Below are 27,212 nucleotides of genomic sequence, written 5' to 3'. Positions count from 1 at the left end.
CTCTACATCCCATCAATGGAGCCCAGACTACTGATCACCGCACAGACCGTCCATGACTGATCTACATCCCATCAATGGAGTCCAGACCACAGATCACAGCTGAGACCGACCATGACTGATCTACATCCCGTCAATGGAGCCCAGACCACAGATGAGACCAGCCATGACTGACTGATCTACATCCCATCAATGGAGCCCAGACCACAGATCACAGCAGAGACCGACCATGACAGATCTACATTTCATCAATGGAGTCCAGACCACAGCAGAGGCCGGCCATGACTGACTGATCTACATCCCATCAATGGAGCCCAGACCACAGAAGAGACCGGCCATGACTGACTGATCTGCATCCCATCAATGGAGCCCAGACCACAGATCACAGCAGAGACAGACTCCATCAATGGAGCTCAGACCACTGATCACAGCAGAGACCGACCATGACTGCTCTACATCCCATCAATGGAGCCCAGACCACTGATCACAGCAGAGTCCGACCATGACTGATCTACATCCCATCAATGGAGTCCAGACCACTGATCACACCAGAGACAGACCATGACTGATCTACATCCCATCAATGGAGCCCAGACCACAGAAGAGACCGACCATGACGGACTGATCTACATCCCATCAATGGAGCCCAGACCACAGATCCCAGCAGAGACAGACTCCATCAATGGAGCTCAGACCACTGATCACAGCAGAAACCGACCATGACTGCTCTACATCCCATCAATGGAGCCCAGACCACTGATCACAGCAGAGTCCGACCATGACTGATCTACATCCCATCAATGGAGTCCAGACCACTGATCACAGCAGAGACAGACCATGACTGATCTACATCCCATCAATGGAGCTCAGACCACAGATCCCAGCAGAGACTGACCATGACTGATCTACATCCCATCAATGGAGCCCAGACCACTGATCCCAACAGAGACAGACCATCACTGATCTTCATCCCATCAATGGAGCCCAGACTTCTGATCACCACACAGACCGACCATGACTGATCTACATCCCATCAATGGAGTCCAGACCACAGATCACAGCTGAGACCGACCATGACTGATCTACATCCCGTCAATGGAGCCCAGACCACTGATCACGGCAGAGATCGACCATGACTGATCTGCATCCCATCAATGGAGCCCAGATCACAGCAGAGACCGACCATGACTGACTGATCTATATTCCATCAATGGAGCCCAGACCACTCATCACAGCAGAGAGCGACCATTACTGATCTACATCTCCTCAATGGAGCCCAGACCACCGATCACAGTAGAAAACGACCATGATTGACTGATCTACATCCCATCAATGGAACCTAGACCACTGATCACAGCAGAGACTGACCATGACTGATCTACATCCCATCAATGGAGCCCAGACCTCTGATCACATCAGAGACGGACCATGACTGATCTACATCCCATCAATGGAGCCCAGACCACAGATCCCAACAGAGACCCACCATGAATGATCTTCATCCCATCAATGGAGCCCAGACCACAGATCCCAACAGAGACCGACCATGACTGATCTACATCTCATCAATGGAGCCCAGACTACTGATCACTGCACAGACTGACCATGACTGATCTACATCCCATCAATAGAGCCCAGACCACAGATTACAGCAGAGACCGACCATGACCGATCTACATCCCATCAATAGAGCCCAGACCACAGAGACCGAACATGACTGACCTACATCCCATCAATGGAGCCCAGACCACTGATCACAGCAGAGACAGACCATGACTGATCTACATCCCATCAATGGAGCCCAGACGACTGATCACAGCAGAGACCGACCATGACTGATCTGCATCCCATCAATGGAGCCCAGACCACAGATCATAGCAGAGACCGACCATGACTGACTGATCTACATCCCATCAATGGAGCCCAGACCACAGATCCCAGCAGAGTCCTACCATGACTGATCTACATCCCATCAATGGAGTCCAGACCACTGATCACAGCAGAGACAGACCATGACTGATCTACATCCCATCAATGGAGGCCAGACCACAGAAGAGACCGACCATGACGGACTGATCTTCATCCCATCAATGGAGCTCAGACCACTGATCACAGCAGAGACCGACCATGACTGCTCTACATCCCATCAATGGAGCCCAGACCACTGATCACAGCAGAGTCCGACCATGACTGATCTACATCCCATCAATGGAGTCCAGACCACTGATCACAGCAGAGACAGACCATGACTGATCTACATCCCATCAATGGAGCCCAGACCACTGATCCCAACAGAGACAGACCATCACTGATCTTCATCCCATCAATGGAGCCCAGACTTCTGATCACCACACAGACCGACCGTGACTGATCTACATCCCATCAATGGAATCCAGACCACAGATCACAGCTGAGACCGACCATGACTGATCTACATCCCGTCAATGGAGCCCAGACCACTGATCACGGCAGAGATCGACCATGACTGATCTGCATCCCATCAATGGAGCCCAGACCACAGATCACAGCAGAGACCGACCATGACTGACTGATCTATATTCCATCAATGGAGCCCAGACCACTGATCACAGCAGAGAGCGACCATTACTGATCTACATCTCCTCAATGGAGCCCAGACCACCGATCACAGTAGAAAACGACCATGACTGACTGATCTACATCCCATCAATGGAACCTAGACCACTGATCACAGCAGAGACCGACCATGACTGATCTACATCCCATCAATGGAGCCCAGACCTCTGATCACATCAGAGACGGACCATGACTGATCTACATCCCATCAATGGAGCCCAGACCACAGATCCCAACAGAGACCCACCATGAATGATCTTCATCCCATCAATGGAGCCCAGACCACAGATCCCAACAGAGACTGACCATGACTGATCTACATCTCATCAATGGAGCCCAGACTACTGATCACTGCACAGACTGACCATGACTGATCTACATCCCATCAATAGAGCCCAGACCACAGATTACAGCAGAGACCGACCATGACCGATCTACATCCCATCAATAGAGCCCAGACCACAGAGACAGACCATGACTGATCTACATCCCATCAATGGAGCCCAGACCACTGATCACAGCAGAGACCGACCATGACTGATCTGCATCCCATCAATGGAGCCCAGACCACTGATCACAGCAGAGACCGACCATGACTGATCTGCATCCCATCAATGGAGCCCAGACCACAGATCACAGCAGAGACCGACCATGACTGACTGATCTACATCCCATCAATGGAGCCCAGACCACAGATCCCAGCAGAGACCGACCATGACTGATCTACATCCCATCAATGGAGCCCAGACCACTGATCACAGCAGAGACTGACCATGACTGATCTACATCCCATCAATGGAACCTAGACCACTGATCACAGCAGAGACCGACCATGACTGATCTACATCCCATCAATGGAGCCCAGACCACTGATCACATCAGAGACGGACCATGACTGATCTACATCCCATCAATGGAGCCCAGACTACTGATCACCGCACAGACCGACCATGACTGATCTACATCCCATCAATGGAGTCCAGACCACAGATCACAGGTGAGACCGAGCATGACTGATCTGCATCCTGTCAATGGAGCCCAGACCACAGAAGAGACCAGCCATGACTGACTGATCTACATCCCATCAATGGAGTCCAGAACACAGATCACAGCAGAGACGAACCATGTCTACATCCCATCAATGGAGCCCAGAACACAGATCCCAGCAGAGACCGACCATGACTGACTGACCTACATCCCATCAATGGAGCCCAGACCACTGATCAGAGCAGAGAGCGACCATTACTGATCTACATCTCATCAATGGAGCCCAGACCACCGATCACAGTAGAGAACGACCATGACTGATCTACATCCCATCAATGGAACCTAGATTACTGATCATAGCAGAGACGGACCATGACTGATCTACATCCCATCAATGGAGCCCAGACCACAGAGACCGAACATGACTGACCTACATCCCATCAATGGAGCCCAGACCACTGATCACAGCTGAGACCGACCATGACTGATCTACATCCCATCAATGGAGCCCAGACCACTGATCACAGCAGCGAGCGATCATTACTGATCTACATCCCATAAATGGAGCCCAGACCACCGATCACCGCAGAGACTGACCATGACTGATCTACATCCCATTAATGGAGCCCAGACCACTGATCACAGCAGAGACTGACAATGACTGATCTACATCCCATCAATGGAGCCCAGACTACTGATCACCGCAGAGACTGACCATGACTGATCTACATCCAATCAATGGAGCCCAGACCACTGATCACAGCAGAGACTGACAATGACTGATCTACATCCCATCAATGGAGCCCAGACTACTGATCACCACACAGACCACCATGACTGATCTACATCCCAACAATGGAGCCCAGACCACAGATCACAGCAGAGACCGAGCATTACTGACTGATCTACATCCCATAAGTAGAGCCCAAACCACAGATCACAAACGACAAGTGGTTAACAAAGTGTCCGTCTGAAATCCCTAATATTTTGCGTCATGTTAGTGACATCCTGTTTAACCTATAAGACGCAAAGTAACTATCCATTCACCATAAGCCGTAATAAGGCCTCGGCAGCCACAGTATGTTCATTTTGAGGGACAGGTTTACCCAAGAACTCTTATTGTGAGACAAACATCAGTGTAAAGCTACTCAGGAACTTGGGCCTTGACTGTAAATTAGGAGCAATGGTGACCTGATCCCTGGGATTTGTCTGTTGTAGCTTAATAGAAGTCATTTGACCAGAGTTATCCGAGGACAAAAACTGTTATGTTTTCCTATAAGAACAAATCACAGCTAAGCTTTCATTTTATCGGAGCTCATTAACATATGGAAACTGAGCTATCATTGATTGTTATGAAAAAAAAACAGACCATTTTTGACCTCGGGGCCACTGTGTCAATAAGAAAATATAATGTAACCCACAACCATCAGGCCTAACTGCACGTCCATCAAGTATCACACAGCTTCTTCTCGAAAATACCAAACCTAGAATAGAAGATTGGTACCGAGCAGCTCAGGTCCACTTTACAAGATTCGTCCGTCTTTAGGGGAAAGGTCATGCTTCAGAATATCAGCACATGGTATTCTGGGGTGTACTGCTGCATCCCATAGAGTGAATAGACCTTGTGTTACCCATCACAGGTATAAGCGACAGGAACATGGTCAATAATCTGATGAGGGATCCCGAAAAGAAGAACTGGTCACAAAGAGGTCAGGTCATTGGGGTCAGAGCTTGTAAAACGGCATATTAACATAGGTCAAGAGAAAAAGAAAATACATGTTTGTATTCTAGTCATTTACGTATGTGGACATAACAAAAAAAAAAAAGGCTCCTAAAATTAGGTAAAAACAATGTTAGATGAACAACAACACCCGGCGGATTACACCTTGTCATTACTTATTAAACAAAATTTAGGTCAAAGTGCAGAAACCGTGTGTGAAATATGAAGTTTACCCTTCGGGCTTCCATATGAACTAAGAGGATAAGTAGTGGCCAGGTGCTGCTAATCCAATGTTTCCCATTAATTCATCATCTGAGATGGACTTGTTGTGTTGCTTCCCAACTTGTGTGCCTCAGCAAGACCCCATTTACTAAGGTGGGACACAGCATGATCTACAAAGGGACTTTATTATTGTTTGGATGACCCCTGTTGTGGCTAAGATTGCTTGTTAGCCCCAGCCTTACACAATATACAGGGTGCGCCATTTCTATGGATACACCTTAATAAAATGGGAATGGTTGGTGATAACTTCCTGTTTGTGGCACATTAGTATATGTGAGGGGGGAAACTTTTCAGGATGGGTGGTGACCATGGCGGCCATTTTGAAGTCGGCCATTTTGAATCCAACTTTTGTTTTTTTGAATATGAAGAGGGTCATGTGACACATCAAACTGATTGGGAATTTCACAAGAAAAAAAATTATGTGCTTGGTTTTAATGTAACTTTATTCTTTCATGAATTATTTACAAGTTTATGACCACTTATAAAATGTGTTTAATGTGCTGCCCATTGTGTTGGATTGTCAATGCAACCTTCTTCTCTATATACTACTATATACACCGCAGGAGAAATGCTAGCACAGGCTTCCAGTATCCGTATACACTGCTATATACTACTATATACACTGCAGGAGAAATGCTAGCACAGGCTTCCAGTATCCGTATACACTGCTATATACTACTATATACACCGCAGGAGAAATGCTAGCACAGGCTTCCAGTATCTGTATACACTGCTATATACTACTATATACACCGCAGGAAAAATGCTAGCAGAGGCTTCCAGTATCCGTATACACTGCTATATACTACTGTACAAAAAAAGAGGATTGCAGCAGCACACATTGGTCAATAAATTTTGGCTCTTAGCGCACTTTTTGATCAAAACGTGTCCCCCATCCACCACGGGGCTATATACTACTATATACACCACAGGAGAAATGCTAGCACAGGCTTCCAGTATCCGTATACACTGCTATATACTACTATATACACCACAGGAGAAATGCTAGCACAGGCTTCCAGTATCCGTATACACTGCTATATACTACTATATACACCACAGGAGAAATGCTAGCACAGGCTTCCAGTATCCGTATACACTACTATATACTACTATATACACCGCAGGAGAAATGCTAGCACAGGCTTCCAGTATCCGTATACACTACTATATACTACTATATACACCGCAGGAGAAATGCTAGCACAGGCTTCCAGTATCCGTATACACTACTATATACACCGCAGGAGAAATGCTAGCACAGGCTTCCAGTATCTGTATACACTGCTATATACGACTATATACACCGCAGGAGAAATGCTAGCACAGGCTTCCAGTATCTGTATACACTGCTATATACTACTATATACACCACAGGAGAAATGCCAGCACAGGCTTCCAGTATCCGTATACACTGCTATATACTTCTATATACACCGCAGAAGAAATGCCAGCACAGGCTTCCAGTATCCGTATACACTGCTATATACTACTATATACACCGCAGGAGAAATGCCAGCACAGGCTTCCAGTATCTGTATACACTGCTATATACTACTATATACACCGCAGAAGAAATGCCAGCACAGGCTTCCAGTATCTGTATACACTGCTATATACTACTATATACACCGCAGGAGAAATGCCAGCACAGGCTTCCAGTATCCGTATACACTGCTATATACTACTATATACACCGCAGGAGAAATGCTAGCACAGGCTTCCAGTATCCCTATACACTGCTATATACTACTATATACACCCCAGGAGAAATGCTAGCACAGGCTTCCAGTATCCATATACACTGCTATATACTACTATATACACCGCAGGAGAAATGCTAGCACAGGCTTCCAGTATCTGTATACACTGCTATATACACCGCAGGAGAAATGCTAGCACAGGCTTCCAGTATCCATATACACTGCTATATACTACTATATGCACAGCAGGAGAAATGCTAGCACAGGCTTCCAGTATCCGTATACACTGCTATATACTACTATATACACCGCAGGAGAAATGCTAGCACAGGCTTCCAGTATCCATATACACTGCTATATACTACTATATACACTGCAGGAGAAATGCTAGCACAGGCTTCCAGTATCCGTATACACTGCTATATACTACTATATACACAGCAGGAGAAATGCTAGCACAGGCCTCCAGTATCCGTATACACTGCTATATACTACTATATACACCGCAGGAGAAATGCTAGCACAGGCTTCCAGTATCCATATACACTGCTATATACTACTATATACACTGCAGGAGAAATGCTAGCACAGGCTTCCAGTATCCGTATACACTGCTATATACTACTATATGCACAGCAGGAGAAATGCTAGCACTGGCTTCCAGTATCTGTATACATTGCTATATAATACTATATACACCGCAGGAGAAATGCTAGCACAGGCTTCCAGTATCCGTATACACTGCTATATACTACTATATACACCGCAGGAGAAATGCTAGCACAGGCTTCCAGTATCTGTATACACTGCTATATACTACTATATACACCGCAGGAGAAATGCTAGCACAGGCTTCCAGTATCTGTATACACTGCTATATATTACTATATACACCGCAGGAGAAATGCTAGCACAGGCTTCCAGTATCCGTAGTTTCAGTTGATGCACATCTCGTATCTTCACAGCATAGACAATTGCCTTAAGATGACCCCAAAGATAAAAGTCTAAGGGGGTCAGATCGGAAGACCTTGGGGGCCATTCAACTGGCCCACGGTGACCAATCCACTTTCCAGGAAACTGTTCATCTATAAATGCTCGGACCTGACACCCATAATGTGGTGGTCACTATCTTGCTGGAAAAACTCAGGGAACGTGCAGCTTCAGTGCATAAAGAGGGAAACACATCATCATGGAGCAATTTCACATATCCAGTGGCCTTGAGGTTTCCATTGATGAAGAATGGCCCCACTATCTTTGTACCCCATATACCACACCCTACCATCAATGTTGGTGTTCCAAGAGTCTTGGAGGGATCTATCCAATGTGGGTTAGTGTCAGACCAATAGCGGTGGTTTTGTTTGGTAACGTCACCATTCACATAAAAGTTTCCTCATCACTGAACAAAATTTTCTGCATAAACTGAGGGTCCTGTTCACATTTTTGCTTTGCCCATTCTGCAGCACCTGAAACTATGGATACTGAAAGTCTGTGCTAGCATTTCTCCTGCAATGTATATAGTAGTATATAGCAGTGTATACGGATATTGGAAGCCTGTGCTAGCATTTCTCCTGCAGTGTATATAGTAATATATAGCAGTGTATACGGATACTGGAAGCCTGTGCTAGCATTTCTCCTGCGGTGTATATAGTAATATATAGCAGTGTATACGTATACTGGAAGCCTGTGCTAGCATTTCTCCTGCGGTGTATATAGTAGTATATAGCAGTGTATACGGATAGTAGAAGCCTGTGCTGGCATTTCTCCTGCGGTGTATATAGTAGTATATAGCAGTGTATATGGATACTGGAAGCCTGTGCTAGCATTTCTCCTGCGGTGTACATAGTAGTATATAGCAGTGTATACGGATACTGGAAGCCTGTGCTAGCATTTCTCCTGCGGTGTATATAGTAGTATATAGCAGTGTATATGGATACTGGAAGCCTGTGCTAGCATTTCTCCTGTGGTGTATATAGTAGTATATAGCAGTGTATACGGATACTGGAAGCCTGTGGTAGCATTTCTCCTGCGGTGTATATAGTAGTATATAGCAGTGTATACAGATACTGGAAGCGTGTGCTAGCATTTCTCCTGCGGTGTATATAGTAGTATATAGCAGTGTATACGGATACTGGAAGCCTGTGGTAGCATTTCTCCTGCGGTGTATATAGTAGTATATAGCAGTGTATACAGATACTGGAAGCGTGTGCTAGCATTTCTCCTGCGGTGTATATAGTAGTATAAAGCAGTGTATATACGGATACTGGAAGCCTGTGCTGGCATTTCTCCTGCGGTGTATATAGTAGTATATAGCAGTGTATACGGATACTGGAAGCCTGTGCTAGCATTTCTCCTGCGGTGTATATAGTAGTATATAGCAGTGTATACAGATACTGGAAGCGTGTGCTAGCATTTCTCCTGCGGTGTATATAGTAGTATATAGCAGTATATACGGATACTGGAAGCCTGTGCTAGCATTTCTCCTGCGGTGTATATAGTAGTATATAGCAGTGTATACAGATACTGGAAGCCTGTGCTAGCATTTCTCCTGCGGTGTATATAGTAGTATATAGCAGTATATACGGATACATGAGGCCTGTGCCAGCATTTCTCCTGCGGTGTATATAGTAGTATATAGCAGTGTATATGGATACTGGAAGCCTGTGCTGGCATTTCTCCTGTGGTGTATATAGTAGTATATAGCAGTGTATACAGATACTGGAAGCCTGTGCTGGCATTTCTCCTGCGGTGTATATAGTAGTATATAGCAGTGTATACGGATACATGAGGCCTGTGCTAGCATTTCTCCTGCGGTGTATATAGTAGTATATAGCAGTGTATACGGATACTGGAAGCCTGTGCTAGCATTTCTCTTGCGGTGTATATATTAGTATATAGCAGTGTATACGGATACTGAAAGCCTGTGCTAGCATTTCTCCTGCGGTGTATATAGTAGTATATAGAGAAGAGGGTTGCATTGACAATCCAACACAATGGGCAGCACATTAAACACATTTTATAAGTGATCAGAAACTTGTATATAACTCGGGAAAGAATAAAGTTACGTTAAAACCAAGAACATCATTGTTTTTCTTGTGAAATTCTCAATAAGTTTGATGTGTCACATGACCCTCTTCCTATTGAAAAAACAAAAGTTGGATTCAAAATGTCCGACTTCAAAATGGCCGCCATGGTCACCACCCATTTTAAAAAGTTTCCCCCCTCACATATACTAATGGGCCACAATCAGGAAGTTAATATCTCCAACCATTCCCATTTTATTAAGGTGTATCCATAGAAATGGCGCACTGTATAGAGTATATAGGGTGTATATAAGGTGTATCCATAGAAATGGCGCACTGTATAGAGTATATAGGGTGTATATAAGGTGTATACATAGAAATGGCGCACTGTATAGAGTATATAGGGTGTATATAAGGTGTATCCATAGAAATGGCGCACTGTATAGAGTATATAGGGTGTATATAAGGTGTATCCATAGAAATGGCGCACTGTATAGAGTATATAGGGTGTATATAAGGTGTATCCATAGAAATGGTGCACTGTATAGAGTATATAGGGTGTATATAAGGTGTATCCATAGAAATGGTGCACTGTATAGAGTATATAGGGTGTATATAAGGTGTATCCATAGAAATGGCCACCCTGTATAGAGTATATAGGGTGTATATAAGGTGTATCCATAGAAATGGCCACCTTGTATAGAGTATATAGGGTGTATATAAGGTGTATCCATAGAAATGGCGCACTGTATAGAGTATATAGGGTGTATATAAGGTGTATACATAGAAATGGCGCACTGTATAGAGTATATAGGGTGTATATAAGGTGTATCCATAGAAATGGATCACTGTATAGAGTATATAGGGTGTATATAAGGTGTATCCATAGAAATGGCGCACTGTATAGAGTATATAGGGTGTATATAAGGTGTATCCATAGAAATGGCCACCCTGTATAGAGTATATAGGGTGTATATAAGGTGTATCCATAGAAATGGCCACCTTGTATAGAGTATATAGGATGTATATAAGGTGTATCCATAGAAATGGCGCACACTGTATAGAGTATATAGGGTGTATATAAGGTGTATCCATAGAAATGGCGCACTGTATAGAGTATATAGGGTGTATATAAGGTGTATCCATAGAAATGGCACACTGTATAAAGTATATAGGGTGTATATAAGGTGTATCCATAGAAATGGCGCACTGTATAGAGTATATAGGGTGTATATAAGGTGTATCCATAGAAATGGCATCACTGTATAGAGTATATAGGGTGTATATAAGGTGTATCCATAGAAATGGCGCACTGTATAGAGTATATAGGGTGTATATAAGGTGTATCCATAGAAATGGCCACCCTGTATAGAGTATATAGGGTGTATATAAGGTGTATCCATAGAAATGGCCACCTTGTATAGAGTATATAGGATGTATATAAGGTGTATCCATAGAAATGGCGCACACTGTATAGAGTATATAGGGTGTATATAAGGTGTATCCATAGAAATGGCGCACTGTATAGAGTATATAGGGTGTATATAAGGTGTATCCATAGAAATGGCACACTGTATAAAGTATATAGGGTGTATATAAGGTGTATCCACAGAAATGGCGCACTGTATGGAGTATATAGGGTGTATATAAGGTGTATTCATAGAAATGGCGCACACTGTATAGAGTATATAGGGTGTATATAAGGTGTATACATAGAAATGGCCCACCCTGTATAGAGTATATAGGGTGTATATAAGGTTGTATCCATAGAAATGGCGCACTGTATAGAGTATATAGGGTGTATATAAGGTGTATCCATAGAAATGGCCCACCCTGTATAGAGTATATAGGGTGTATATAAGGTGTATCCATAGAAATGGCGCACTGTATAGAGTATATAGGGTGTATATAAGGTGTATCCATAGAAATGGCCCACCCTGTATAGAGTATATAGGGTGTATATAAGGTGTATCCATAGAAATGGCGCACTGTATTGAGTATATAGGGTGTATATAAGGTGTATCCATAGAAATGGTGCACTGTATAGAGTATATAGGGTGTATATAAGGTGTATCCATAGAAATGGTGCACTGTATAGAGTATATAGGGTATATATAAGGTGTATCCATAGAAATGGCGCACCCCTGTATAGAGTATATAGGGTGTATATAAGGTGTATACATAGAAATGGTGCACCCTGTATAGAGTATATAGGGTGTGTATAAGGTGTATACATAGAAATGGCGCACTGTATAGAGTTTATAGGGTGTATACATAGAAATGGCCACCCTGTATAGAGTATATGGGTGTATATAAGGTGTATCCATAGAAATGGGCGCACTGTATAGAGTATATAGGGTGTATATAAGGTGTATCCATAGAAATGGCGCACTGTATAGAGTATATAAGGTGTATCCATAGAAATGGCGCACTGTATAGAGTATATTGGGTGTATATAAGGTGTATACATAGAAATGACGCACTGTATAGAGTATATAGGGTGTATATAAGGTGTATACATAGAAATGGCGCACTGTATAGAGTATATATGGGTGTATATAAGGTGTATCCATAGAAATGGCGCACCCTGTATAGGGTGTACATAAGGTGTATCCATAGAAATGGCGCACTATATAGAGTATATAGGGTGTATATAAGGTGTATCCATAGAAATGGCGCACTATATAGAGTATATAGGGTGTATATAAGTGGTGTATCCATAGAAATGGCGCACCCTGTATAGGGTGTACATAAGGTGTATCCATAGAAATGGCGCACTGTATAGAGTATATAGGGTGTATATAAGGTGTATACATAGAAATGGTGCACTGTATAGTTAGGTGAATATAGGTGTAAATAATGCCTGTTTATCATAGACATGGCGCACTCTGTATAGAGTATATAGGGTGTATATAAGGTGTATCCATAGAAATGGCGCACTGTATAGAGTATATAGGGTGTATATAAGGTGTATCCATAGAAATGGCGCACTGTATAGAGTATATAGGGTGTATATAAGGTGTATACATAGAAATGGCGCACTGTATAGAGTATATAGGGTGTATATAAGGTGTATCCATAGAAATGGTGCACTGTATAGAGTATATAGGGTGTATATAAGGTGTATCCATAGAAATGGTGCACACTGTATAGAGTATATAGGGTGTATATAAGGTGTATCCATAGAAATGGCGCACACTGTATAGAGTATATAGGGTGTATATAAGGTGTATCCATAGAAATGGCGCACACTGTATAGAGTATATAGGGTGTATATAAGGTGTATCCATAGAAATGGCGCACTGTATAGAGTATATAGTGTGTATATAGGCTGTATCCATAGAAATGGTGCACTGTGCAGAGTATTATAGGGTGTATATAAGGTATATCCATAGAAATGGCGCACCCTGTATAGAGTATATAGGGTGTATATAAGGGTGTATCCATAGAAATGGCGCACACTGTATAGAGTGTATAGGGTGTATATAAGGTGTATCCATAGAAATGGATCACTGTATAGAGTATATAGGGTGTATATAAGGTGTATCCATAGAAATGACGCACTGTATAGAGTATATAGGGTGTGTATATAAGGTGTATCCATAGAAATGGCCCCACCCTGTATAGAGTATATAGGGTGTATATAAGGTGTATCCATAGAAATGGCCCACCCTGTATAGAGTATATAGGGGTGTATATAAGGTGTATCCATAGAAATGGCGCACACTGTATAGAGTATCATAGGGTGTATATAAGGTGTATCCATAGAAATGGCGCACTGTATAGAGTATATAGGGTGTATATAAGGTGTATCCATAGAAATGGCCACCCTGTATAGAGTATATAGGGTGTATATAAGGTGTATCCATAGAAATGGCCACCTTGTATAGAGTATATAGGGTGTATATAAGGTGTATCCATAGAAATGGCGCACTGTATAGAGTATATAGGGTGTATATAAGGTGTATCCATAGAAATGGCGCACTGTATAAAGTATATAGGGTGTATATAAGGTGTATCCATAGAAATGGTGCACTGTATAGAGTATATAGGGTGTATATAAGGTGTATCCATAGAAATGGCGCACACTGTATAGAGTATATAGGGTGTATATAAGGTGTATCCATAGAAATGGCGCACTGTATAGAGTATATAGGGTGTATATAAGGTGTATCCATAGAAATGGCGCACTGTATAGAGTATATAGGGTGTATATAAGGTGTATCCATAGAAATTGCGCACTGTATAGAGTATATAGGGTGTATATAAGGTGTATCCATGGAAATGGCGCACTGTATAGAGTATATAAGGTGTATCCATAGAAATGGCGCACTGTATAGAGTATATAGGGTGTATATAAGGTGTATACATAGAAATGGCCCACCCTGTATAGAGTATATAGGGTGTATATAAGGTGTATCCATAGAAATGGCGCACTGTATAGAGTATATAGGGTGTATATAAGGTGTATCCATAGAAATGGCGCACACTGTATAGAGTATATAGGGTGTATATAAGGTGTATCCATAGAAATGGCGCCACCCTGTATAGAGTATATAGGGGTGTATATAAGGTGTATCCATAGAAATGGCGCTCTGTATAGAGTATATAGGGTGTATATAAGGTGTATCCATAGAAATGGCGCACTGTATAGAGTATATAGGGTGTATATAAGGTGTATCCATAGAAATGGCGCACACTGTATAGAGTATATAAGGTGTATACATAGAAATGGTGCACTGCATAGAGTATATAAGGTGTATACATAGAAATGGTGCACTGTCTAGAGTATATAAGGTGCATACATAGAAATGGTGCACTGTATAGAGTATATAGGGTATATATAAGGTGTATCCATAGAAATGGCGCACCCTGTATAGAGTATATAGGGTGTATATAAGGTTGTATACATAGAAACGGCGCACCCTGTATAGAGTATATAGGGTGTATATAAGGTGTATCCATAGAAATGGCGCACACTGTATAGAGTAGATAGGGTGTATATAAGGTGTATCCATAGAAATGGTGCACTGTATAGAGTATATAGGCTGTATATAAGGTGTATCCATAGAAATGGTGCACTGTATAGAGTATATAGGGTATATATAAGGTGTATCCATAGAAATGGCGCACCCTGTATAGAGTATATAGGGTGTATATAAGGTGGTATACATAGAAATGGCGCCACCCTGTATAGAGTATATAGGGTGTATATAAGGTGTATCCATAGAAATGGCGCACACTGTATAGAGTAGATAGGGTGTATATAAGGTGTATCCATAGAAATGGTGCACTGTATAGAGTATATAGGGTGTATATAAGGTGTATACATAGAAATGGTGCACCCTGTATAGAGTATATAGGGTGTATATAAGGTGTATCCATAGAAATGGCGCACTGTATAGAGTATATAGGGTGTATATAAGGTGTATCCATAGAAATGGTACACTGTATAGAGTACATAGGGTGTATATAAGGTGTATCCATAGAAATGGCGCACTGTATAGAGTATATAGGGTGTATATAAGGTGTATACATAGAAATGGCGCACTGTATAGAGTATATAGGGTGTATATAAGGTGTATCCATAGAAATGGCCCACCCTGTATAGAGTATATAGGGTGTATATAAGGTGTATCCATAGAAATGGCCCACCCTGTATAGAGTATATAGGGTGTATATAAGGTGTATCCATAGAAATGGCGCACCCTGTATAGAGTATATAGGGTGTATATAAGGTGTATCCATAGAAATGGCGCACACTGTATAGAGTATATAGGGTGTATAAAAGGTGTATCCATAGAAATGGCGCACTGTATAGAGTATATAGGGTGTATATAAGGTGTATACATAGAAATGGCGCACTGTATAGAGTATATAGGGTGTATATAAGGTGTAAACATAGGAATGGCCCACCCTGTATAGAGTATATAGGGTGTATATAAGGTGTATCCATAGAAATGTTCCACCCTGTATAGAGTATATAGGGTGTATATAAGGTGTATCCATAGAAATGGCACACTGTATAGAGTATATAGGGTGTATATAAGGTGTATCCATAGAAATGGCGCACTATATAGAGTATATAAGGTGTATCCATAGAAATGGTGCACTGTATAGAGTATATAGGGTATATATAAGGTGTATCCATAGAAATGGCCACCCTGTATAGAGTATATAGGGTGTATATAAGGTGTATCCATAGAAATGGCCACCCTGTATAGAGTATATAGGGTGTATATAGGGTGTATCCATAGAAATGGCACACTGTATAGAGTATATAGGGTGTATTTAAGGTGTATCCATAGAAATGGCGCACTGTATAGAGTATATAGGGTGTATATAAGGTGTATCCATAGAAATGGCGCACTGTATAGAGTATATAGGGTGTATATAAGGTGTATCCATAGAAATGGTGCACTGTATAGAGTATATAGGGTGTATATAAGGTGTATCCATAGAAATGGCGCACTGTATAGAGTATATAGGGTGTATATAAGGTGTATACATAGAAATGGTGCACTGTATAGAGTATATAGGGTGTATATAAGGTGTATCCATAGAAATGGCGCACTGTATAGAGTATATAGGGTATATATAAGGTGTATCCATAGAAATGGCGCTCTGTATAGAGTATATAGGGTGTGTAAAAGGTGTATCCATAGAAATGGTGCACTGTATAGAGTATATAGGGTGTATATAAGGTGTATCCATAGAAATGGCGCACTGTATAGAGTATATAGGGTGTATATAAGGTGTATCCATAGAAATGGCGCACACTGTATAGAGTATAAAGGGTGTATATAAGGTGTATACATAGAAATGGTGCACTCTGTATAGAGTATATAAGGTGTATCCATAGAAATGACGCACACTGTATAGAGTATATAGGGTGTATATAAGGTGTATCCATAGAAATGGCGCACACTGTATAGAGTATGTAGGGTGTATATAAGGTGTATACATAGAAATGGCCCACCCTATATAGAGTATATAGGGTGTATATAAGGTGTATCCATAGAAATGGCGCACTGTATAGAGTATATAGGGTGTATATAAGGTGTATCCATAGAAATGGCGCACACTGTATAGAGTATATAGGGTGTATATAAGGTGTATCCATAGAAATGGCGCACTGTATAGAGTATATAGGGTGTATATAAAGTGTATACATAGAAATGGCCCACCCTATATAGAGTATATAGGGTGTATATAAGGTGTATCCATAGAAATGGCGCACACTGTATAGAGTATGTAGGGTGTATATAAGGTGTATACATAGAAATGGCCCACCCTATATAGAGTATATAGGGTGTATATAAGGTGTATCCATAGAAATGGCGCACTGTATAGAGTATATAGGGTGTATATAAGGTGTATCCATAGAAATGGCGCACACTGTACAGAGTATATAGGGTGTATATAAGGTGTATCCATAGAAATGGCCCACCCTGTATAGAGTATATAGGGTGTATATAAGGTGTATATATAGAAATGGCGCACTGTATAGAGTATATAGGGTGTATATAAGGTGTATCCATAGAAATGGCCCACCCTGTATAGAGTATATAAGGTGTATCCATAGAAATGGCGCACTGTATAGAGTATATAGGGTGTATATAAGGTGTATCCATAGAAATGGCGCACACTGTACAGAGTATATAGGGTGTATATAAGGTGTATCCATAGAAATGGCGCACTGTATAGAGTATATAGGGTGTATATAAGGTGTATCCATAGAAATGGCGCACTGTATAGAGTATATAGGGTGTATATATGGTGTATCCATAGAAATGGTGCACTGTATAGAGTATATAGGGTGTATATAAGGTGTATATATAGAAATGGCGCACTGTATAGAGTATATAGGGTGTATATAAGGTGTATCCATAGAAATGGCCCACCCTGTATAGAGTATTTAGGGTGTATATAAGGTGTATCCATAGAAATGGTGCACTGTATAGAGTATATAGGGTGTATATAAGGTGTATACATAGAAATGGTGCACTGTATAGAGTATATAGGGTGTATATAAGGTGTATCCATAGAAATGGTGCACCCTGTATAGAGTATATAGGGTGTATATAAGGTGTATCCATAGAAATGGCGCACTGTATAGAGTATATAGGGTGTGTATAAGGTGTATCCATAGAAATGGTGCACTCTGTATAGAGTATATAGGGTGTATATAAAGTGTATCCATAGAAATGGTGCACTGTATAGAGTATATAGGGTGTATATAAGGTGTATCCATAGAAATGGTGCACTGTATAGAGTATATAGGGTGTATATAAGGTGTATCCATAGAAATGGCGCACTATATAGAGTATATAGGGTGTGTATAAGGTGTATCCATAGAAATGGCGCACTGTATAGAGTATATAGGGTGTATATAAGGTGTATCCATAGAAATGGCCCACCCTGTATAGAGTATATAGGGTGTATATAAGGTGTATCCATAGAAATGGCGCACTGTATAGAGTATATAGGGTGTGTATAAGGTGTATCCATAGAAATGGCGCACTGTATAGAGTATATAGGGTGTATATAAGGTGTATCCATAGAAATGGCCCACCCTGTATAGAGTATATAGGGTGTATATAAGGTGTATACATAGAAATGGCGCACTGTATAGAGTATATAGGGTGTATATAAGGTGTATCCATAGAAATGGCGCACTGTATAGAGTATATAGGGTGTATATATGGTGTATCCATAGAAATGGCGCACTGTATAGAGTATAGAGGGTGTATATAAGGTGTATCCATAGAAATGGCCCACCCTGTATAGAGTATATAGGGTGTATATAAGGTGTATACATAGAAATGGCGCACTGTATAGAGTATATAGGGTGTATATAAGGTGTATCCATAGAAATGGCGCACTGTATAGAGTATATAGGGTGTATATATGGTGTATCCATAGAAATGGCGCACTGTATAGAGTATATAGGGTGTATATAAGGTGTATACATAGAAATGGCGCACTGTATAGAGTATAGAGGGTGTATATAAGGTGTATACATAGAAATGGCGCACTGTATAGAGTATATAGGGTGTATATAAGGTGTATCCATAGAAATGGCGCACTGTATAGAGTATATAGGGTGTATATAAGGTGTATCCATAGAAATGGCGCACTGTATAGAGTATATAGGGTGTATATAAGGTGTATACTGTATTGAGTATATAGGGTGTATATAAGGTGTATCCATAGAAATGGCCCACCCTGTATAGAGTATATAGGGTGTATATAAGGTGTATCCATAGAAATGGCCCACCCTGTATAGAGTATATAGGGTGTATATAAGGTGTATCCCTAGAAATGGCGCACCCTGTATAGGGTGTACATAAGGTGTATCCATAGAAATGGCGCACTCTGTATAGAGTATATAGGGTGTATATAAAGTGTATCCATAGAAATGGCGCACTGTATAGAGTATATAGGGTGTATAAAAGGTGTATCCATAGAAATGGCACACTGTATAGAGTATATAGGGTGTATATAAGGTGTATACATAGAAATGGTGCACTGTATAGAGTATATAGGGTGTATATAAGGTGTATACATAGAAATGGCACACTGTATAGAGTATATAGGGTGTATATAAGGTGTATACATAGAAATGGCCCACCCTGTATAGAGTATATAGGGTGTATATAAGGTGTATACATAGAAATGTTCCACCCTGTATAGAGTATATAGGGTGTATATAAGGTGTATCCATAGAAATGTCCCACCCTGTATAGAGAATATAGGGTGTATATAAGGTGTATCCATAGAAATGGCGCACTGTATAGAGTATATAAGGTGTATCCATAGAAATGGCGCACTGTATAGAGTATATAGGGTGTATATAAGGTGTATCCATAGAAATGGCGCACTGTATAGAGTATAAAGGGTGTATATAAAGTGTATACATAGAAATGGTGCACACTGTATAGAGTATATAGGGTGTATATAAGGTGTATACATAGAAATGGCCCACCCTATATAGAGTATATAAGGTGTATATAAGGTGTATCCATAGAAATGGCGCACTGTATAGAGTATATAGGGTGTATATAAGGTGTATCCATAGAAATGGCGCACACTGTATAGAGTATATAGGGTGTATATAAGGTGTATCCATAGAAATGGCCCACCCTGTATAGAGTATATAGGGTGTATATAAGGTGTATACATAGAAATGGTGCACTGTATAGAGTATATAGGGTGTATATAAGGTGTATCCATAGAAATGGCCCACCCTGTATAGAGTATATAGGTTGTATATAAGGTGTATCCATAGAAATGGCGCACTGTATAGAGTATATAGGGTGTATATAAGGTGTATCCATAGAAATGGCGCACTGTATAGAGTATATAGGGTGTATATAAGGTGTATCCATAGAAATGGCGCACCCTGTATAGAGTATATAGGGTGTATATAAGGTGTATCCATAGAAATGGCGCACTGTATAGAGTATATAGGGTGTATATAAGGTGTATCCATAGAAATGGCGCACTGTATAGAGTATAAAGGGTGTATATAAAGTGTATACATAGAAATGGTGCACACTGTATAGAGTATATAGGGTGTATATAAGGTGTATACATAGAAATGGCCCACCCTATATAGAGTATATAAGGTGTATATAAGGTGTATCCATAGAAATGGCGCACTGTATAGAGTATATAGGGTGTATATAAGGTGTATCCATAGAAATGGCGCACTGTATAGAGTATATAGGGTGTATATAAGGTGTATCCATAGAAATGGCGCACCCTGTATAGAGTATATAGGGTGTATATAAGGTGTATACATAGAAATGGCGCACTGTATAGAGTATATAGGGTGTATATAAGGTGTATCCATAGAAATGGCGCACTGTATAGAGTATATAGGGTGTATCCATAGAAATGGCACACCCTGTATAGAGTATATAGGGTGTATATAAGGTGTATCTATAGAAATGGCGCGCTGTATAGAGTATATAGGGTGTATATAAGGTGTATACATAGAAATGGTGCACTGTATAGAGTATATAGGGTGTATATAAGGTGTATCCATAGAAATGGCCACCCTGTATAGAGTATATAGGGTGTATATAAGGTGTATCCATAGAAATGGCGCACTGTATAGAGTATATAGGGTGTATATAAGGTGTATCCATAGAAATGGCGCACTGTATAGAGTATATAGGGTGTATATAAGGTGTATCCATAGAAATGGCGCTCTGTATAGAGTATATAGGGTGTGTAAAAGGTGTATCCATAGAAATGGCGCACTGTATAGAGTATATAGGGTGTATATAAGGTGTATCCATAGAAATGGCGCTCTGTATAGAGTATATAGGGTGTATATAAGGTGTATCCATAGAAATGGCCACCCTGTATAGAGTATATAGGGTGTATATAAGGTGTATCCATAGAAATGGCGCACTGTATAGAGTATATAGGGTGTATATAAGGTGTATCCATAGAAATGGCGCACTGTATAGAGTATATAGGGTGTATATAAGGTGTATCCATAGAAATGGCGCTCTGTATAGAGTATATAGGGTGTATATAAGGTGTATCCATAGAAATGGCGCACTGTATAGAGTATATAAGGTGTATCCATAGAAATGGTGCACTCTGTATAGAGTATATAAGGTGTATCCATAGAAATGGCGCATTGTATAGAGTATATAGGGTGTATATAAAGTGTATCCATAGAAATGGCGCACTGTATAGAGTATATAGGGTGTATATAAAGTGTATCCATAGAAATGGCGCACTGTATAGAGTATATAGGGTGTATATAAGGTGTATACATAGAAATGGCGCACACTGTATAGAGTATATAGGTTGTATATAAGGTGTATACATAGAAATGGCCCACCCTATATAGAGTATATAGGGTGTATATAAGGTGTATCCATAGAAATGGCGCACTGTATAGAGTATATAGGGTGTATATAAGGTGTATCCATAGAAATGGCGCACTGTATAGAGTATATAGGGTGTATACATAGAAATGGCGCACTGTATAGAGTATATAGGGTGTATATAAGGTGTATCCATAGAAATGGCCCACCCTGTATAGAGTATATAGGGTGTATATAAGGTGTATACATAGAAATGGCCCACCCTATATAGAGTATATAGGGTGTATATAAGGTGTATCCATAGAAATGGCGCACTGTATAGAGTATATAGGGTGTATATAAGGTGTATCCATAGAAATGGCCCACCCTGTATAGAGTATATAGGGTGTATATAAGGTGTATACATAGAAATGGCCCACCCTATATAGAGTATATAGGGTGTATATAAGGTGTATCCATAGAAATGGCGCTCTGTATAGAGTATATAGGGTGTATATAACGTGTATCCATAGAAATGGCCCACCCTGTATAGAGTATATAGGGTGTATAAAAGGTGTATCCATAGAAATGGTGCACTGTATAGAGTATATAGGGTGTATATAAGGTGTATCCATAGAAATGGTGCACTCTGTATAGAGTATATAGGGTGTATATAAGATGTATCCATAGAAATGGCGCACTGTATAGAGTATATAGGGTGTATATAAGGTATATCCATAGAAACGGCGCACTGTATAGAGTATATAGGGTGTATATAAGGTATATCCATAGAAACGGCGCACTGTATAGAGTATATAGGGTGTATATAAGGTGTATCCATAGAAATGACGCACACTGTATAGAGTATATAGGGTGTATATAAGGTGTATTCATAGAAATGGCGCACACTGTATAGAGTATATATGGTGTATATAAGGTGTATCCATAGAAATGGTGCACTGTATAGAGTATATAAGGTGTATACATAGAAATGGCGCACACTGTATAGAGTATATAGGGTGTATATAAGGTGTATACATAGAAATGGCCCACCCTATATAGAGTATATAGGGTGTATATAAGGTGTATCCATAGAAATGGCCCACCCTGTATAGAGTATATAGGGTGTATATAAGGTGTATACATAGAAATGGCGCACTGTATAGAGTATATAGGGTGTATATAAGGTGTATCCATAGAAATGGCCCACCCTGTATAGAGTATATAGGGTGTATATAAGGTGTATACATAGAAATGGCCCACCCTATATAGAGTATATAGGGTGTATATAAGGTGTATCCATAGAAATGGTGCACTGTATAGAGTATATAGGGTGTATATAAGGTGTATCCATAGAAATGGCGCACTGTATAGAGTATATAGGGTGTATATAAGGTGTATCCATAGAAATGGCGCACTGTATAGAGTATATAGGGTGTATATAAGGTGTATCCATAGAAATGGTGCACTGTATAGAGTATATAGGGTGTATATAAGGTGTATACATAGAAATGGTGCACTCTGTATAGAGTATATAAGGTGTATATAAGGTGTATCCATAGAAATGGTGCACTGTATAGAGTATATAGGGTGTATATAAGGTGTATCCATAGAAATGGCGCACTGTATAGAGTATATAGGGTGTATATAAGGTGTATCCATAGAAATGGCGCACTGTATAGAGTATATAGGGTATTTATAAGGTGTATCCATAGAAATGGCGCACTGTATAGAGTATATAGGGTGTATATAGGGTGTATCCATAGAAATGGCGCACTGTATAGAGTATATAGGGTGTATATAAGGTGTATCCATAGAAATGGTGCACTGTATAGAGTATATAGGGTGTATATAAGGTGTATCCATAGAAATGGTGCACTGTATAGAGTATATAGGGTGTATATAAGGTGTATCCATAGAAATGGTGCACTGTATAGAGTATATAGGGTGTATATAAGGTGTATCCATAGAAATGGTGCACTGTATAGAGTATATAGGGTGTATATATGGTGTATCCATAGAAATGACGCACCCTGTATAGAGTATATAGGGTGTATATAAGGTGTATCCATAGAAATGGCGCACACTGTATAGAGTATATAGGGTGTATATAAGGTGTAACCATAGAAATGGCGCACTGTATAGAGTATATAGGGTGTATCCATAGAAATGGCGCACTGTATAGAGTATATAGGGTGTATATAAGGTGTATCCATAGAAATGGCGCACTGTATAGAGTATATAGGGTGTATATAAGGTGTATCCATAGAAATGGTGCACTGTATAGAGTATATAGGGTGTATATAATGTGTATCCATAGAAATGGCGCACTGTATAGAGTATATAGGGTGTATATAATGTGTATCCATAGAAATGGCGCACTGTATAGAGTATATAGGGTGTATATAAGGTGTATCCATAGAAATGGCCCACCCTGTATAGAGTATATAGGGTGTATATAAGGTGTATCCATAGAAATGGCGCACTGTATAGAGTATATAGGGTGTATATAAGGTGTATCCATAGAAATGGCGCACTGTATAGAGTAAATAGGGTGTATATAAGGTGTATCCATAGAAATGGCGCACTGTATAGAGTATATAGGGTGTATATAAGGTGTATACATAGAAATGGCGCACTGTATAGAGTATAGAGGGTGTATATAAGGTGTATCCATAGAAATGGCGCACTGTATAGAGTATATAGGGTGTATATAAAGTGTATCCATAGAAATGGTGCACTCTGTATAGAGTATATAGGGTGTATATAAAGTGTATCCATAGAAATGGTGCACTGTATAGAGTATATAGGGTGTATATAAAGTGTATCCATAGAAATGGTGCACTGTATAGAGTATATAGGGTGTATATAAGGTGTATCCATAGAAATGGCGCACCCTGTATAGAGTATATAGGGTGTATATAAGGTGTATCCATAGAAATGGCGCACTGTATAGAGTATAGAGGGTGTATATAAGGTGTATCCATAGAAATGGCGCACTGTATAGAGTATATAGGGTGTATATAAGGTGTATCCATAGAAATGGCGCACTGTATAGAGTATATAGGGTGTATATAAGGTGTATCCATAGAAATGGCGCACTGTATAGAGTATATAGGGTGTATATAAGGTGTATCCATAGAAATGGCGCACTGTATAGAGTATATAGGGTGTATATAAGGTGTATCCATAGAAATGGCCCACCCTGTATAGAGTATATAGGGTGTATATAAGGTGTATCCATAGAAATGGCGCACTGTATAGAGTATATAGGGTGTATATAAGGTGTATACATAGAAATGGTGCACTCTGTATAGAGTATATAGGGTGTATATAAGGTGTATCCATAGAAATGGCGCACTGTATAGAGTATATAGGGTGTATCCATAGAAATGGCGCACTGTATAGAGTATATAGGGTGTATATAAGGTGTATCCATAGAAATGGTGCACTCTGTATAGAGTATATAGGGTGTATATAAGGTGTATCCATAGAAATGGTGCACTTTGTATAGAGTATATAGGGTGTATATAAGGTGTATCCATAGAAATGGCGCACACTGTACATCAACAAGGATCTTAGAGAAGTATTTGCCCATCAGTCTAGAAAGTCTATTATTCAGGACAGGTGACGATCCTCCCAGCAGTGGACGTCCCAGCAACTTCACCCCACACCAGTGATCACAGCACGGAGAGACTACAGGTCCCGGCTACGTCTTCTTGTCAAAGGAGAAAAAGACTGGACATGTATGGCTGGTGTGGAAGGGTCACCAGGAGAAAGCTTCTTCATTCTAAACAAAAACATGGTGGCCCGGCTCATGTGTGTAAGGATGCATCTGATTGCTGAATCCTCTCTATAAAGGGGTTCTCTACGTTACTAATTCTCTTAAATAATCCAGCAGTGCGTGCAGGTAGTATTCATCCCTGTAATTACCCTGAGCCATAGGGAAATGCTCTTCATAAAGAGGCCGGTGCAGATTGGGCCCTGTGCACACTTGTAGGCTGCCGGCTCTTTCTATATCATCATTTTGTCTATCTGTTTTAGGGCAAAAGGCAACAAGCTGTCTCCAGCCTCGAGAAGAAAGAACATACAAGCCCGAAGTCCAAGAATGAGCCAGTGGTGACCGGAGTGAAGAGGCGGAGGAGGAGAGCCATAAAGACTGAGCCTGTGGATCCAGAATTGTACCCAGGTACGTGGGCAGAGCGGCATTCTGTAACAGTGTGATGTTACATTCACTACAAGGTACAGAAATAGGTCTGTGGGAAATCCTGTCCCTGCAGCCGTACCAGGGTCTGCCGATTTCTGCTTTGTGTTCCCGTCTCACCCTCAGGGGCCATTATGGGTTGATTTTTCCTTTTTTATGATATGTAGATAGGTTTCCAGGATAATGTGTAATGGCGGCTGTGCAGGGTCTCTGACCTGCCAACGTGGCAACTTCATCTCAATCATCCCGCACTGACTAGGGGAAATGTCTGATAACCACCATAGTTAGGAAATTGTCTCTAAGGTATTGTGTGGACATCCTGCAATCTTGTTCATCTGCGAGGAGCCTGAGGTGTGGTGTTTACCACATTGAGCTGCATAACATTGGCATTAAAGGGGAGATGTTGTGTCGGTGATAGATACTCGTGAGGAGATGACCTAGTGGAAGCCTGTGGCCTCATATCACTATTGTGAATGTGAGAACATAGAGTTGTGTTCACATTGAGTTGGTTCCCACGTTCCTGAGCAGATACATGACCTGCTTGGATGAAAGAGAGCGCAGCCTTACCCACATGGGCATCGGGACGCTACGCATCGGCTCCCGAGTGGAAGCTTCTCGCAGCGCCATCTGGTGGTCTTTGGCAGAGCAGTCACTTTTTTCCACTGCAGTAGAGTGTCTGGGAAGGCTACAGGAGAATCTGCATCAACCCCGCGCACACAACCCTTCACTGTATGATTCCATGTGGGTTTTCTCCACATAAGAGGATTAGATTTCGTTTTTGTCTTATCTGGATGCAAACAGTATACTCACCGATCTGTGTCCCTATAACTGCAGTAAAATGATTGTCTCATCAGGACGAACAGCTGCAGTCCG

At 40.9% G+C, this 27,212-nt stretch overlaps 1 protein-coding gene across 3 annotated transcripts in view; it reads left to right on the top strand.

The window, feature by feature from the left end:
* Nucleotides 1-27,212, top strand: part of BCORL1 (BCL6 corepressor like 1) — a 78,605-nt gene that overhangs the window by 14,740 nt on the left and 36,653 nt on the right. For all 3 annotated transcript variants that reach the window (XM_056551617.1, XM_056551615.1, XM_056551616.1), the window contains one exon: nt 26,180-26,324. In XM_056551617.1, coding sequence (XP_056407592.1) covers nt 26,180-26,324 — 145 coding nt within the window. The remainder of the gene's footprint in view (nt 1-26,179; nt 26,325-27,212) is intronic.

Source organism: Hyla sarda, unplaced genomic scaffold, assembly GCF_029499605.1.
Source record: "Hyla sarda isolate aHylSar1 unplaced genomic scaffold, aHylSar1.hap1 scaffold_1124, whole genome shotgun sequence".
Lineage (NCBI taxonomy): Eukaryota > Metazoa > Chordata > Amphibia > Anura > Hylidae > Hyla > Hyla sarda.
Note: the sequence above shows the minus strand (reverse complement) of the source record. Positions and strands in the feature narration are given on the sequence as shown.